The sequence below is a fragment of the Papio anubis genome, chromosome 10, assembly GCF_008728515.1.
Source record: "Papio anubis isolate 15944 chromosome 10, Panubis1.0, whole genome shotgun sequence".
In the NCBI taxonomy this organism is placed as follows: domain Eukaryota; kingdom Metazoa; phylum Chordata; class Mammalia; order Primates; family Cercopithecidae; genus Papio; species Papio anubis.
Genome location: NC_044985.1, coordinates 63,659,781 through 63,677,592, shown reverse-complemented (window position 1 = coordinate 63,677,592; position 17,812 = coordinate 63,659,781). Strand labels below are relative to the sequence as shown.

General features: G+C 35.3%; 1 protein-coding gene across 3 annotated transcripts in view; it reads left to right on the top strand.

Annotated features, from left to right (window-relative positions):
• Positions 1-17,812, top strand: part of CWC22 (CWC22 spliceosome associated protein homolog) — a 64,919-nt gene that overhangs the window by 16,716 nt on the left and 30,391 nt on the right. For 2 of the 3 annotated variants that reach the window (XM_003907674.5, XM_031651388.1), the window contains 5 exons: positions 2,308-2,375; positions 4,399-4,509; positions 9,189-9,434; positions 13,042-13,170; positions 17,543-17,711. In XM_003907674.5, coding sequence (XP_003907723.1) covers positions 2,308-2,375; positions 4,399-4,509; positions 9,189-9,434; positions 13,042-13,170; positions 17,543-17,711 — 723 coding nt within the window. The remainder of the gene's footprint in view (positions 1-2,307; positions 2,376-4,398; positions 4,510-9,188; positions 9,435-13,041; positions 13,171-17,542; positions 17,712-17,812) is intronic. The other variant, XM_021923760.2, reaches the window with a different exon arrangement.

Sequence of the window (17,812 nt, the reverse complement as noted above, 5' to 3'; positions counted from 1 at the left end):
CCCCGCCACCTTCTTCTTCTGCCTCTCTCTCTGTCTCTCTCTCTCTGTCTCTCTGTCTTACTCACTCTCATTTTGGGGAATATATAATCTGATGTGTTTAATTATGGAAATTTTTATAAGCCTGTCTCCTACAAGACCATAAGCTCCTTGGCCTTTCTTATCTATTGTAACCTTCAGAATGTCTACACAGGAAGGACTATGTTTTGTAATAAATGATCAGTATAAATACTGTATTTTATGTTACTGTTGAATTTAATGAATCTCATGCTGTTTATTTGACCTAAGAGCTTTATGTGAAGTTTTATGGAAACCTATGTCATATATATTTAACAATTCTATTTCACGGTGTTGCTAAGTGAAATAAGTTTTAAAACTTTCTTATATTAGACACAGAATTTTAAAATGGTTGAATTTAGTGCAGAGTAACAGCTAAACTATGGTTACTTTAAATCATCAATTTGATTACATGCTTATTCACCTATATAGATTAGGTAGTGGATACTATTCAAAAAATTCAATAGTTAATGAGACTGTTTTGCATTGTACTTGTGATTATGTTAGACTCAAACTGCTATTAATTAGATAGTCATAAAATCAGAGGAAGTTGGATCTTATATTTCTATTTCTACTCAGAATAATTTTCTATTTTAAAATATATCCTTTCTGCATTAAGGAGGCAAGCACGTAAGTTTGCAGAATAGTTACTCATTGTTTGATTTAGTTTATCTTAGATTTCAAGATTAAGGTATGTTAAATGCTATTCTTCTTTACCATATGGTTAATTAAAATTATTTTAATTCTTAAAAACAGGCTTGTCAGTATTTGAATGTTGACCAGTTATATAAAAAATTTTACCTACATACAGAGGTAAACATTTTGGTTCCTTAATGTATTTGGATTTTTTAATTAGGATATAGTCTCAAACTGGATGGTTCACATCTCTGTCTCATGTCAATCTCATGTTACATGAAGTTACTTATTTGTATATTGATAGGAGATAGGAGGTACAAATCTTTTTTCAAAAGATTTGGAATAGTGCTTATACCCTAAAGTAATGTTCGATTCCCTAGAACCTACCACAGTATAATACATATCAGACACTCAATTGATGTTTGTTGAAAACAAAAACGAATTTTTTTAAATTTTTTATTTTATTTTTATTTTTTTGAGAGACAGAGTCTCGCTGTCTCACTCTGTTGCCCAGACTGGAGTGCAGTGGCGCAATCTCGGCTCACTATAAGCTCTGCCTCCTGGATTCATGCCATTTTCCTGCCTCAACCTTCTGAGTAGCTGGGACTACAGGTGCCCGCCACCACGTCTGGCTAATTTTTTTGTATTTTTTAGTAGAGATGGTATTTCACCGTGTTAGCCAGGATGGTCTCGATCTCTTGACCTCATGATCCGCCCACCTCGGCCTCCCGAAATGCTGGGATTGCAGGCATGAGCCACTGCGCCCGGCCAAAAATGAACTTTTATAAACATGTTAGAGTCAGTTTCTTCCCGCTATTTTACCCGGTACTGAAGTTGTGGTTTTCATAAGCCAACGGAGATAGAAGGTAAGTACAATATCGTGGCTGAGGCAAGAAGATCACTTGAGCCTGGGTGATTGAGTCTGCAGTGAGCCGTGATTGTGCCACTACACTCCAGCCTGGGCAACAGAGCGAGACCCTGTCTCAAAAAATAATAATAATAATAAAAATTACAACTTACTACATAGAAGTAAAATATAAACTAGGTGTCATCGAAAATTTGAGAATTATCTTTTTCTACTTTGAATTGTTTTGGCTAGAAAGAAGTATTTGGTCCAGCAAAGGCGTAAGAATGATACAATTAATTTTAGGGACTCCGTGGAAAGGATCGGGGAGGGTAGCGGTGGCGGTTAGGGATAAAAGGTTACACATTGGGGTACAGTGTACATCATTCATGTGATGGGTGCAGCACAGTCTCAGAAATCACCACTAAAGAACTTAACCGTGTAACCAGACGCCACCTGTTCCCCATAAAACTATTGAAATAAAAAATAAAATAAAAAGAAATAAAAAATAAAAAGAAATAGAAAAAAAAAAAGAAGTATTTGGTCCATAATGAAAACAGGTGCCTGCCACAGACAGGCCCATCTGGGATGGTCTGAAAATTTCGTTTTATCTTACAGATTGTTTAGGTTACATGGATTATTTTTAATGATTTAAAAAATGTTTTGATATAATTTCTAAAGTACTTCCAACTTTCTAAGCCATGTGTTTCAGTCTATGTTTTTTAACATAAATAATTTTTGGAATGTTTTCTCCTTTTTTTCCTCTTTTAAAGCCTTCTTCTGGTCATGACAGAAGGGAAAACCTTAATTCATATCAGAAGAACTCCTCTCCAGAAGACAGGTAAATAGTTTAATGTGCTCTGAATGCAATGTAAACTTTTTTTTTTTGAGATGGAGTCTCGCTGTGCTGCACAGGCTGGAGTGCAGTGGTGCACGGTCTCTGCTCACTGCAAGCTCCGCCTCCTGGGTTCACGCCATTCTCCTACCTCAGCCTCCCAAGTAGCTGGGACTACAGGTGCCCGCCTCCACGCCCAGCTAATTTTTTGTACTTTTTTTAGTAGAGACGGAGTTTCACCATGTTAGCCAGGATGGTCTCGATCTCCTGACCTCGTGATCTGCCCGCCTCGGCCGCAATGTACATTTTTATAGTAAGGTTTATGTAATAATTTAGCTCTTAGATTTCTGATTTTAGGGTGGATAACTTCTTTTTAATGGTTTTATAGTCAATATTACTTGAATGGGCTGTAGGAGAAATCATCCTTAAATGACTCTTCTAGGAGTTTCTAGTAAATAATTACAGATATTATGTAATTTTTATATGAAAGGGAGTAATTTTTAATGTTTCAAATACTAATGGAATGAAAGTGTAAAATGGAAATCTGAGTTGAAATTACACTATTTAGAAGTGCTGCTTTTGCTACTGTCAGTATTATCCCTTACGTGTACATAGCTCTGTATTGTCTTTAAAATGTTTTTATATAGATTATATCAGGGGTCCCCAACTCCCAGAGCCATGGACCAGGCCACACAGCAAGAGGTGAGCAGCAGGCCTGCCAGCATTCCTGCCTGAGTTCCACCTCCTGTCAGATCACCTGTGGCATTCCATTCTCATAAGAGCACAAACCCTATTGTGAACTGCACATGCGAGGGATCTAGGTTGTGTGTTCCTTATTAGAATCTAATGCCTGATGATCTGAGGTGGAGCAGTTTCATCCTGAAACCATCCCCTCACCCGCCACCATCTGTGGAAAAATTGTCTTCCACAAAACTGGTCCCCGGTGCCAAAAAGGTTTGGGACTGCTGGATTATATCATATTATAATTATATTAAGATCAGCGATCCAAAAATGTTACCATTAATGTGCATTATGAATTCATATTAGCATTATAATTATCTCATTTATGATCATTGAGAGACCATTAAGCATATGGTCTATTAAAAATAATGACTGCAAAAGTATTTTTTTATGCCCATTAAAAATAATTTATGAAGGAAGAAGCACCCTTCAGACTTTCTTTCAGTTGTCTAAGCTTTCTTACTCCATATGTACTTTGTTATTCTACTCTGCTAAATATCTCTAAAAACTTTGCTTTGTGAACATCAAGTTAATTGTCCTGATTCATGATTACTTACTACCTTTCACCAACTGCCTACTCCCTATATATTAAAAAAAATAATAATAATAACTCTTTACACACAGACACATACACAGGCATATGTGTATATAACTTAATTGTAGATGTGTATATAAAATATGGATTATGTTACTATATATCTATTATGTATATGTTTAACTTCTCTTAAGGTTTTCTGATTTTATTGACTTTTAAGATTCAAATAATAGATCTGATGCTATCCATCCTTGTTTGCTAATAATTTCAATCCATTCTCATTGCTATCCAATAATGCATTTTAAAATTAACAGCTGATGAATATGATCTTTTGGTATGGAATTAAACTGATCCTTATGGAGGCCAACCAGTGACATTGGTCTCATACATTCAGTATTTTGATAAACAAGCCAACTAAGCAAAAGCAGTCATTTTTGGATAGTCTTTTTCATGCTAACTATATATGATATCCAGATATATGTCTCCTACTAAGAACAAAGTGAATCAGGATAATTCACTAAACAAATAAGTTTGGTTAAGTGAATCCTAGGAGTTGTTTTGCTCTGTACAAACTGAAAGCTTTTGTAATTCTGATGGAATGAATGGGTGTTAGCAAAATGAGCTGTTAAGAACAGTTTGACAAGATGTTGTTCAGTCAGAGAGTTGCTTTGCCCTTACCAATATATGACTTTCCTAAATATTTATAACATAGTTGTTTTTAATTTGCAACTTGGTTTTCTTATTTTATGTTAGATACGCAGAACAAGAAAGATCCCCCCGGGATAGAGATTACTTTGATTACAGCAGATCAGACTATGAGCATTCAAGAAGAGGACATTCTTATGATAGTAGCATGGAGTCACGGTTAGTGTTGGGAATGTCTAACTTGTAGAAAATTATATTTGTTTAAACTTTCTTTATGCTATATTTATAATAAAACCAAAAAAAAAAGTAGCCAATATTAATTGGATGTTCTTAGGTGCCAGGCTTTCTAATAAGGCTTCATGTGAATTAACTTGTTATTGCAGCAAATATGTGAAGTAGATACTATTATGTCTGCTTTACAACTGAAGAAACTGAGGCCTAGAGAAGTTTAGTAATTCGTTCATGTTGTGAAACATAATAGTGGCAAGCCCAAGTCTGTCTGACTCTAAAGCCCAAGCTCAGTCATTATATTGTACTGCAAGAGGGGTTAGCTTATGTGATTTTTTGAGATTTTTTACTAAATGAAAGAAATTGATATTGTATGATATAGAGTGGTCTAAAGTTCCTTTCCTGCATAATGGCAGAGGGACATTGAGACTAAAGTTTCCAATTTGTAGTTTTTTTCTACATGTAAAGAATTCTTACTTGAGCTTTAGAGAACTTGGTTACCCACCTTTTCTCTGGCTAACAAGACTTACAAGATTTACTTGGTTGAGAAATGGGCAGGGGAACTGAATGGAAGGCAGATAGCAAGAAACATTGGAATGAGAGTGTTTGGAAACTCTTAGGGGTAATATTTAAGAAGAGTCAGACATTAAGTGCCATTCACATTTCATTGAAAACTTGGCAGAGTATTATAACCCCTTGTTATTGATTCGTATTTATTTTCAATTCTTTTTCTCTCTTGTAGAAATTAGTAATAGTTTTTACAATGAGAATACATTGGTCCCCACTTATCCATGGGGAATGTGTTCCAAGATGCCAGTGGATGCCTGAAACTGCGGATAATACCTGAACCATATATATACTATGTTTTTTCCAATACATACATACTTATGATAAAGTTTAATTTATAAATTAGGCACAGTGAAAGATTAACAACAGTAACTAATACTAAAATAGAACAATTATAAGAATATACTCTAATAAAAATTATGTGAATGTGGTCTCCCTGTCTCAAAATATCTTATTGTACTATAGTCACTTATTTTTGGACTGTTGGTTAACCACTGGTAGCGGAAGCCTTGGAAAGTGAAACCACAGGTAAGGGGTGACTACTATGTTAGAAAGATGTCGGCGTTTTAAACATTCCCTTTAAAACTTCACTAAAGGGCCTCTGTGTTTGCTCAGAAGAAAGTATAATGGAATTAAAAGTTACTTAGTACCTGTGGGGAGAGACTCTCCAGGTAGAAGTAATGGTAGTCTCAAAGAAAGTAGCGAGACAGATACTTGAGATGCTCAATATAGGGAAGAGATGTTAACTAGAATTCTGCAGATGGACATACTCTCAAGTACTTAAAACAGAAGTCACTATATGGGTAGTATTCCCTTAACTTGCATGTATCTTAGCTTAGGAGAGAAGTAGTGATGCAGACAATTTCTAGGTCATTTGAAATTGACTTTAGAATGTCTGTATTTTAGACTTTTTAATGAGGCAGTGTTGCATAGTAGAAAGAGAATAGTCTCCATGTACATGCAGATTAGAGTTCAAGTTTTAGTTACTAGTTATGGAAATTTGGTGACATTTCTCAACAGATTTCTTCTGAGCCTCAGTTTTCTCATCTATAAGATGATGATAATGTGCATCTTGTCTGGTTGTTTAGGTTTAAAAATAGTATCTATCCTACTACCATGTCTGAACATAGTAGATACTAAAAAAATTATAACTTATTTAAAATATTAGTTTCTTGAGCATATCAGCTTGAGTAGTGATAAGCGGCGAACCGGTGGGACTTTATATAGAAAACAGTGGAAGAGTTCAGGTGAACTATTGTTGAACGTGGTCGATTGTGAATGTATTTCTAATTAATCTTGCAAAATTAACATTATTTTAGTATTTTATAAAGGAATTATGATTTGTCTCTCTAACAACCATTTTCATTATCCCTTCAAAGACAACTTTCTGCCTTTGTCGTTGTTTTCATAAAACCAGCTTTCTCCTGATTTTCCTGTATTCCCTTATTAGTCATCTAGTTTCCAAAACTTGACTCTCATGTTTTATTGTTCACTAAGATCTATATCTTTTTTGATGTTTCTCAGATATTATCCACCCCTTTACCACCAATATTATATCCCCCACAGGAATTTTGACCAAATTCCTCTGCAGTTTGAAGTTTGGAGCTAAGCACATTCTTTGATATCTGCAGCCAAAAATTTCCTTCTCATCACTTTCTAGTATATACCTAATCCTATAATGTCAGATTATATTAACCTTCAAAATCCAGGCTTGTCTACTGCCACCTTAGTGAAAACAACTACTATAACCATAATTGGTAAGCTAAGCTTTTTGCATATTTTCCCAAATACTGTTAAAACTCTTAGAAACTAGATACTATGTTTTCCAATTTACAAATAAGGAAATGGCTTTGAGTTTATTAAATAGCTTACCTGAGGTTGCGTTTAAACATCTGGTAGATGTTGAAACTGGAATTTGAACTCAGTTCTGGCTCCAAAGCCCATGTCTTTTTCACAATCCCTGACTGTACTACTTCAGTATAACTCTATGTTAGGTCTAGTATACGAAAATGAAGTCTCATGTTATCCACACAGTCACACTGTGAAGTCAGCAGGCTAGGTATTATGCAGAACAGAAAGGCTAACAGTCCAAAAATGTTTCTGTTTAGACTTTTAGAATATTTTGTTACTTCTGCACTTTACAAACACAATGATGGTAAGGATCTGATTTTCTCAACCAGCTATCTCTCTTACCTGATATTTCTCAGAGGAATCATAACCAATCTCAGGAAATCCCTGCTGTATCTACTCTCTTGGAACATGTATATTCACAAGAAGAAGCAACTCAGTTGCAAATTAGTGCAGAGAATTTAGAGCATCTGCCTTTGTGACTAATTGAGGTTTATATTTGAAATCACTCTTTCCCCTGTCTGTTCACTCTTGGTATATACAGATTGTGTGTCCTCCCTAGGAGTCATTTAAGTCTCTTATACTTCAGTTTCAAAACTATTCACTTGACCCAGCAATCTCATTACTGGGTATATACCCAAAAGAATATAAATAATTATATTATAAAGACACCTGCATGTGTATATTCATCACAGCGCTGTTCACAATAGCAAAGCCATAGAATCTACCTAAGTGCCCATCAGTGATAGACTGGATAAAGGAATTATGGTACTTATACAGGAATACTATGCAGCCATAAAAAAGAATGAGATTATGTTCTTTGCAGGGACATGGATGGAGCTAGAGGCCATTATCCTTAACTAACACAGGAACTGAATACCAAATACCACACGTTCTCATTTATAAGTGGGAGCTAAATTATGAGAACACATTAACACATGGAGAACAACACACACTGGGGCCTTATGGAAGGTGAAGGGAGGGTGGAGGGTGGGAAGAAGAAGAGGATCACAAAAAACAACTGAGTACTAGGCTTAATACTTGGGTGACAAAATAATCTATACAACAAACCCCCATGACACAAGACACAAGTTTACCTATGTAATAAACCTGCACTTATACCCCTGAACTTAAAATAAAAGTAAACAAACAGAAAATACCTGTTCCTCCACAGCTACCTGGGAAGATGACTGCTTTTCAGTCTCCATGTAGGTTCTATTACTATGTATTTAAAAAGACCATCTCAAACATACCCCTTAGATTTAGCTAAAATCTATCCCATAGTTTCCTGGTAATGCAGTGATAATATGAAATTTACTTCTATTTACTGTGTCATATAACTCATGGTTACCCAAAATATGAATAGAATGATCTGAGTTTCCAAGGCAATATATGTAAAAAACAGCTCAGTGGATAAACTTTGTTGTGGGGAAAGATCGCAAAAAGCAAGGATTCGTTCTTTCCTGTTAGTTCTTGATGGTTTCAGAGAACTATACCTTGATTGTTTTAAAAGCCTTAGCTTAAGAAAGGATAATCAGGTACTTTGGTAGGGAAGATTTATTGTGGCTAGAAAAATTTTTCCCCCCACATTGTCTCAAATAAGCAGAAGCTTCCGATATTCTGAGATTTCTAATAAAAATATTAGTTCTATCAAGAAACAATTTCAAATACTGTATTCTATAGCAGTCTTACAACTAAAGTAACCACTATTGAAGATTAACTCTGGTTTCTTCTCCTTTATACAATTTGTCATAAACACCACAGGCTAATTTGTCTTCTTAAAACACTCCTTTCATAAAAGCCACTCTCCTACTCAGAAACTTGTAATGATTCCCCATCACCTCCAGTAAAAAACCTTCAAGTCTTTTGCATATGTTTTAAGATTTTAGTCTAACTTTAACTCATCTTTCCAACTACCATCACACATAATTCTTTGTTTCCTGATTATGCTACTCATTCTGACCTTAGCACCCCTGCTCAGTCTTTCAATAGTTATTCCCTCTTCTACTCGTTGCAGAATGCCATCCTTCCTCTCCCCTTCCTCCTCCCGACTTGCCCCCAGTGTAAATCCTGTCAAGCTTTCAGGACCTAGTTTGTTGAATTTTCTCTGTGAAGCACTTTCTCACCATTCTAAACCACTTTTCCTAGTCTGAATTTGTGGGACCCACTTATGGTCTCACTCATTTGTGTGCAGTTAATTGTTAAGAGTGTATTTTATATTGTCTCTTCTGCTCTTAAAAAAATTTGTATTACAGAAGCAGGGACCGGGAAAAACGCAGAGAAAGAGAAAGAGATATGGATCGGAAAAGGTCCCGGAAATCCCCATCTCCTGGGAGGAGAAACCCAGAAACATCAGTAACTCAGAGTTCCTCTGCTCAGGATGAACCTACTACAAAGAAAAAGAAGGATGAGCTGGATCCTCTTCTTACTCGCACTGGTGGAGCATATATTCCCCCTGCAAAGCTCAGGATGATGCAGGAACAGATTACAGATAAAAACAGGCATGTTGATATCAATCAGTATATAAAGCCATTATATTGTCATTGAAAAATAAGTCAGCTATGGTTTAATGAACCCTGGCTCTTGAGAATTTACATTAGTCTTCAATGATAGAGACCTAAAATTAGAGACCTCTTTACTTCATAGCTCCATTGGAGAGCCACACACCACTTGCCCTTATATTAGCTCATTACTTTTTGTTTTTTCGCATGAATGAATTAAAAAGTTTGAGGAGCCGGGCGCGGTGGCTCAAGCCTGTAATCCCAGCACTTTGGGAGGCCGAGACGGGTGGATCACCAGGTCAGGAGTTTGAGACCAGCCTGGCTAACACGGTGAAACCCCGTCTCTACTAAAAAATACAAAAAACTAGCCGGGCGAGGTGGCGGGCGCCTGTAGTCCCAGCTACTTGGGAGGCTGAGGCAGGAGAATGGCGTGAACCCGGGAGGCGGAGCTTGCAGTGAGCTGAGATCCGGCCACTGCACTCCAGCCTGGGCGACAGAGCAAGACTCCGTCTCAAAAAAAAAAAAAAAAAAAAAAAAAAGTTTGAGGAAAAGATTGCTTACCCTTTTTATAGTATTTTCAAACTATTGTTCCTTTCATAGTTTCATGGATGCATTCCTATTGATAATGTTTATTTTTTGTAGAAAAGATTAATATTGACATTTTAGTTCTAAAATTGACTTTTCCTGTTGTAAACCAGGAGTCAGCAAACTTTTTCTGTAAAAGCCCAGCTAAAGCAGGTGGGCAGCTGCATTTGGCTTATGGGTGTAGTTTGCCGACCTCTGTACTCATCTATAAAACTGAAGCTGGCAGTTATCTCTTTTTGTACATTTTCTTTAGCCCACAATATCTTAGACTATACATTTTTGCTACTCTAAGGCAGACAGACAAAATTTATATATGAACAGTCACACTTAAAACACTCCTCCTTCCCTTTTCAGAGTAATTGAGATGGTGAGGAGCTATTTAGGAAAGTACAGCTAAGTTTTTAAGGTATTTTCTCTAATAGGATGAGTTGATAACTAGGGAAAGTATGGTCCCAGATTGAGATGATTATTCAGTTGCCAGATAACTAGTTAAAAGATTGGGAAAGAAGGTATTAATAGTTATAATTTAAGAAAAACAGATGCAAGGTGAACCAGACAGGAGTATTTCCACATCCTTTCATGAGTGTTTTAATGGCAATTTGAAAAGTGCTTGAGAACCTTATTTAAATTAAATCTAAGTTTGTTTCAAGGGTTAGCTTGAAGTAGAAATGTCATGATCTGCCCACCTCGGCCTCCCAAAGTTCGAGACCAGCCTGGCCAATGTAGTGAAACCCTCTCTCTACTAAAAATACAAAGGTTAGCTGGGCGTGGTGGTGGGTGCCTGTAGTCTCAGCTACTCAGGAGGCTGAGGCAGGAGAATGGCGTGAACCTGGGAGGCGGTGCTTGCATTGAGCCGAGATTGCCCCACTGCACTCCAGCCTGGGTGACAGAGGGAGACTGTGTCTCAAAAAAAAGAAAAAGAAAATAAAAGAAATGTCTTTATCTAAAAGAAGCCATGAAGATTTGAAATAAAACCAAATTTAAGAGCCAGAAAGGGGTATTTGATGACATTAAATTAAAAACTAATACGTTTTTCGTTATATGTCATGTTTTAGCACTTGCCAGTGATATTTGAAGTGTTAGGTTGAAAAGGAATTTGGAGATGGCTTCTGTGGTTAATAGGACTTTCATTATCATGTAAGCGTTTTGCTCATGCACAAGGCAGTAGTGGCGGCATTACTGAAAAGTAATCACTTTCTCCAGTCCAGTCCAAAGCAATCCTGATCATAAAAGACTAGAAAATGTCAGTCTAAGTCTTGCTTCCTTTTAAATAAAGCAGACAGGAGAGTCAGCAATACATGCAATTTAAAGCAGATTCCTTTAAGATAATTGTGTATACAGTTGAAGTCTGTTAGTAGGCTACTGTAAAGGGTTCAAAACATCTGGAAAAGAAGGCCATAGTCTTTGCTTTCAGTAGATACATGAATTGTGGGCTTCCTAATTAGGATGTATAATTGTAGTTGATGTAGCTGTTTGATTAGTTTAGTAAGATAGGTTGTGATTGTATATAAGCAACATCTTATTAATCAGGCCACTTGTTAAGCCATACATCTTGTTTCTAGAGATAGTGGGATACCAAAAGGTTGGAGTTATGAAACAGTGGAATAGTCCACCTTGGGTACAGGCAGTAAGGGGGTATATAATTTCTAGAGAATTTAGAAATAAAATAAGATTAACTGCAAAGTGAGTCTGTTTTTTATCCTCACCATGCTGGCAATACTAAACAATGTCAGTGATAACAATACTTGTTCCCACCAGGAACTGCTCTCACCAACCTTCCTTGTTGTACCACTCCAGAACAGGGATTCTTAACCTACGAGCCCCTCAAGAGGTCCATGGATAGAATTCAAGCAATCAGTCCATTAATGTGTTTGGGAAAAAAATTGAATCCTTATTTTTGCTATTCTCTAAAGTTTAGCTTTTTTTTTTTTTTTCTTTTGAGAATGTAGGCAATAGATTGCCTATTGTATTGACAGTCTGTTACAGATATTTCGTGATATGGATTATGGCCATGCTACTTAGAAATTTAAGTAGTTATTAAGCATACTGCTAGTTCTTGTTTAATGTGTTATGAAGCACATAGAATATTATATCAAACTTTTGTTCTTTTCATGTTTCAAAAACTGAATTTCAGTATGATTAGTATCCTTTGTAATCCTATTCGTTGTATATATCATTCCAAAAAGTCTACTGGTTTCACCAGGCTTCCAGAGAGAGACGTGTATAGAAGAAAAAAGGTTAAGACTTCCTGCAGCTGAAATCAGATTCCACAGAAAAGCAGTTACAAAATCCATAGAATTGTAGAGCATTGAAAGATCTTAGACATTGTCCAGTTCAACCTAAAGAAACTCAATGAGGCCAAGTAATTTCCGAAATCTAGGGTAAAAAGCAGTACAGCTATCTAACATTCAACTGGTATAGCTGTAGGACTATTACATCAGCATAGAGATTGTCTTTAAAATACTCTGAACAATATTTCAGCCCCATGACTTCACGTGACTCCCTTTTTCTGTAGTTACCATTTATTTGTGGTTTAAAACATTTAATTTTGTTATCTCTGTATCTTTTTATGAGATGGGACATACAGATTTTTTTTGTGGCTTATATTCGGGTATTTCATGTTACCATTTACATTTTTTTTAATTGCATTTATTTTAAAGGTCTTCATTAAAGACAAGTTTAAATCAAGCATTATATATAAAATAAGCATGTATTGAATTAGACTAATTAAATGTATTAGGCCTAAGAACAAAACATTATCCTTGTATGTCCTTACATAATCTTATTGTATTATTAAAGGAAAATGGTGTGTACTTAAGCGTATGTACAGAAAATCAAATATGGTTTAGGATATAATCTGTTTATCCTGATAGGCATCATATATTTTACTGTACTTGGGGGTCATTTCATGAAAATAATGTTAAAAATTAGGGAACACTATGTAGTTTTTATGTTCTTATAACTTATTCTTATTGTAATTATTGAAAGAGTTTTAATCTTTATTAAAATCACTTCTTTTTAGCTTAGCATACCAGAGGATGAGTTGGGAGGCCCTAAAGAAGTCAATTAATGGTCTTATCAACAAAGTCAACATTTCCAACATAAGTATTATTATTCAAGAGCTTCTTCAAGAAAATATTGTTAGAGGAAGGTAAGTTTTTTTTTATTTCTAGTATTTTATTTGTAGTATTTCTAAGTAATTTTTTCAAAAGTGTATAATATCTACATGAACAATAATCATTGATTTATTGTGCTACTTCATTTCAAAGGTCATTGAGAATATTTATTTAAAATGCAGTACTTATAAAAATGTAGACTGCTAAGAAATAACTTGTGCCTTGCTGTTAGAGGTTGTATGGAATTTTTGCTTTTTGAGAAGCTTCAATTTCACATAATGGTTTTTGCAGACATTCACTTAATGCTTCCATTAATTTAAACTCGTGAAGAATAATGAATATCACAATATACTCCTTCTAACTAATTTAATTTTTTATTTCTTTCTAAAATTGATGAGTAAAAATTGTATATATTTGTGGTATGCATCATGATGTTTTGATATATGTGTACTTTGTAGAATGGCCATATCAAGCTGTTTAACATGCATTCACATACCTGTCATTTTTTTGTGGTGAGAACACTTAAAATGTACTCTATTTTCAGCTTTCAAGTATATAATATATGGTTATTAATTATGGTCAAAATATTATAGAATGGATCTCTGGAACTTATTCCTCCTGTCTAACTGAAATTTTGTGTCCATTGACGAACATCTAAATTCCCCCAACCCCCAGCCTCTGGTAACCATCATTTTATACTCTGATTCTATGAGTTCAGTTTTTTTTAGATTCCTCATATTAGTGAGATCATGCATTATTTGTCTTTCTGTGCCTGGCTTGTTCACTTAGCATAATGTTCTCCAAGTTCATCTGTGTTTTTGCAAATGACAGGATTTCCTTTATGGTTGAATAGTATTCCATTATACATATATACATTTTCTTTATCCATTTATTCACAACAGAGACTTTTGTTGCTTCCATATTTTGACCATTGTGAATGATGCTGCAATAAATGTGGGAGTTCAGATACCTCTTCAACACACTGATTTCATTTTCTTTGTGTATATATCCAGTAGTGGGATTGCTGGATTAAATGGTAGTTATAATCGAAAAAAATGTTTTTAGTGTTGATTTATTTTAGAGATGTGGGTCTTGCTTTGTTGTCAGGCCAGAGTACCATGCATGGTCATAGTTCACTGACCCCTTGAATTGCTGGGCTCAAGGAATTCTCCCACCTCAGCATCCTGAGTAGCTGGGACTGCAAACACTCATCACCATGCTGGGCTAATTTTTTAATATTTTGTAGAGAACGAGGTCTTGCCATCTTGCCCAGGCTAGTCTCGTACTCTTGAGCTCAAGCAGTCCTCCCCACTTGGCTTCCCAAAGTGTTGGTGTGACAGACGTGAGCCAGCACACCTAGCTGGTAGTTCTGTTTTTAATATTTTAAGGAACCTCTAGACTATTTCCATAATGGCTGTACTAATTTATATTTCTACCATCAGTGTACAAAGGTTCTCTTTTCTCCATGCCCTTGGCAACACTTGTTATTTTTCATCTTTTTTGTTACAGCCATTGTAACAGTTGTGAGGAGATGTCTCATTGTGATTTTAATTTACATTTCTTTGATAATTGGTGATGTCAAGCATTATATATATATAATGCTATTTGTACATCTTTTGAAAAATATCTGTTCTTGTCATTGGCTCATTTTTTAAATTGGGTTATTTGTTTTCTTACTATTGAGTTGAATGCCTAATGTATTTTGGATATTAACCCCTTATCAGGTGTATGGTTTGCAAATGTTTTCTCCCATTCTGTAGGCTGTCTCTTCACTCTGTTGATATTTTCCTGTGCTGTGCAGAAGCATTCTAGTTTTTATGTAATCCCGTTTGTCTCTTTTTGCTTTTGTTGCCTGTGCTTTCGGGGTCATATCCAAAAAATCATTAACCATAATACAGTAGTTTCACAGTTTCAGGTCTTATGTTTAAGTGTTTAATCTATTTTGCGTTGATGTTTGTATATGTTGTGGGACTAAGGTCTATTTTCATTCTTCTGCATCTGGATGTTCAGTTTTCTTGGCACCATTTATTGAAGACACTGTCTTTTCCCTATTGTGTCTTCTTCGCATCTTTGTTGAAAATCAGTTGACTGCAAATGTCTGGATTTATCTCTGGTTTCTTTGTTTTCTATAGCTCTCTGTGTCTGTTTTTATACTAGTGTCACACTGTTTTGATTACTATAACTTTGTAGCAGATTCTAGGTCAGGGAGTGTGAGGTCTCCAGCTTTGTTCTTTTTGTTCAAGATTGCTGTGGCTATTTGGAGTTTTTTGTGGTTCCATGTGAGTTTTAAGATTGTTTTTTCTGTTTCTGCGAAAAATGTAACTGGAATTTTGATAGGGATTGAGTCGAGTCTTTATGTTGCTTGGGTACTATGGACATTTTAATATATTATTTCAGTCCATGGACAAGGGATGTCATGCATGTTCTTCCATTTTTTCATCAGCAGTTTGTAGCTTTTAGTGTACAGACCTTTCATCTCCATGGTTAGATTTATTCCTAAGGTTTTTTGTTTTTGTTTTTTTTATAGTTATTGTAAATGGGATGTTTTCTTGGTTTCTTTTTCAGAAAGATAGTTCATTGTAAGCATATGGAAGCACTACTGATTTTTGTATGTTGATTTTATGTCTGCAGCTTTACTAAATTAGTTTATTAGTTCTAACAATTTTTTGGTTAAGTCTTTAGGGTTTTCTATATTAAGATCCTGTTTACAGCAAACAGACTTCTCTATTTTTGATTTGGATGCCTTTTATTTCTTTCTCTTGCCTCATGGCTCTGGCTAGGACTTCTAGTACTATGTTGAATAGAATTGGAAAGAGTAGGCACCCTTTTCTTATTCCTGATCTTAGAGGAAAAGCTTTCAGCTTGTCACTGTTGAGTATATTAGCTATGGGTTCATCATATATGGCCTTTATTCCAATTTAATTTCTAGTGAGAGTGAAGTGGGAATGTGAGAGAAATGGGAAAGATAAGCAATAAATTTGAGAAAAGTGGAAAGGAATCACCAAGTTCTATAATATGGGGTTTTAAGCAATTAGTGATATTTAAAAGGGTCAGAAAATAGAAGTACTCCATGTTCTACTTATTATTTTAAAATCTGAGGGCTGTTTTCTCTTGTCATTTTACATGACTATGATTCATCTTTTAAAAAATATGGAATTTAGTGGCCAGGCATGGTAGCTCGATGCCTGTAATCCTAGCACTTTGGGAGCCTGGGGCAAGAGGATCACTTGAGTCCAGGAGTTTGAGACCAGCCTGGGCAACATTGTGAAAACCCATCTCTATGAAAAATACAAAAATTAGCTGGGTGTGGTGGCACGCAGTACTCCCAGCTACTCTGGAGGCTGAGGTGGGAGGACTGCTTGAGCCCAGAAGGCAGAGTTTCCAGTGAGCCAAGATCAAGCCACTGCACTCCTGCCTGGGTGACAGAGTGAGACCCCGTCTCTCCCCAACCTCACCAAAAAAGGTGGTGGTATAAAGTAGGTGCAGCGAGTTGTAGAGGTACAGAAAGTTGATCAAGAGACAGCCATTATCCATAAAAGTGGGCAGAGATCTCTCCATTTTACTTACAAAAAAAGTAGACTCAGAAGACTTAATGGATTGCTAAAGATATTATAATTTATAAGCTGCATCCTTTTTCTCATTTTCTACTCTAGTGATTCTGTTGTTGTATCTAAAACTACCATTAAGACTTTTTTTTCCTGACTTTTGGCAATCCAATAATTACTTGTCATTACATTGCTAAAAATAACTTCAGTTTGCCCAATTTGCCTTTCCCCTTCCTCATCAAATGCATATAGAAACATGACCATTTTCAAAATGAGTTACAAGTAGGTACCTTTTAATTTCCTGTTATTGTTTTAGCATTAATCTTGCATTGCTTTTAATTCATGTCTTTATTTCTCACAGGAATATTCCAAATCTTCATTTTATTCAACTAAAATTAGACTTAAAGATTTAAACCCAAATTTGTCTTTAATCACAAAATTAATTTTATAAGAATGACGGATTCGTAGTAGAAACTTTATGTTGTCTAGCTTTCGTACTTTTGAAGCAGGTCTGCTTTTGTTTACTTTTTTGAAAATGTTAAAGAATTTATTTATATGAACCTTAAAAACCTCAAATTCATGATTTGATATAACAGACTGGGAAAAGAGGAATTATATGTAGAGAGAAAAATTTTGGCGATAAATTGCAGTAAAATCTTCATTCTATTTTACAAAATTACAAATTCACATTTCATTTTCTGAAAAACAATTTTTATTTATTAGTAAGATGAACTCTTTCCATTTAGTTCTGATTTAGATTTTATGATTATTTATAGAGAAATATTACTGAATTTTAATAGTTTTTGTTTCATTTAATTCATTTGGTTATTGTTGACTCCTTTTTTTATTCTTTTTTAAACAGAGGACTGCTGTCCAGGTCTGTTTTGCAAGCACAGAGTGCTTCTCCAATCTTCACCCATGTTTATGCAGCATTAGTGGCAATTATCAACTCAAAATTTCCACAAATTGGAGAATTAATCCTCAAGAGGTTAATTCTTAATTTTCGAAAAGGCTATCGAAGAAATGATAAGGTATATATGAATGGCTTGTATGTAGAATGATACATAGGAACAGACTAATAAACCAGTATCAACAAAAGTAAGCAAGGTTGATTTTGACACAGGTACATAAC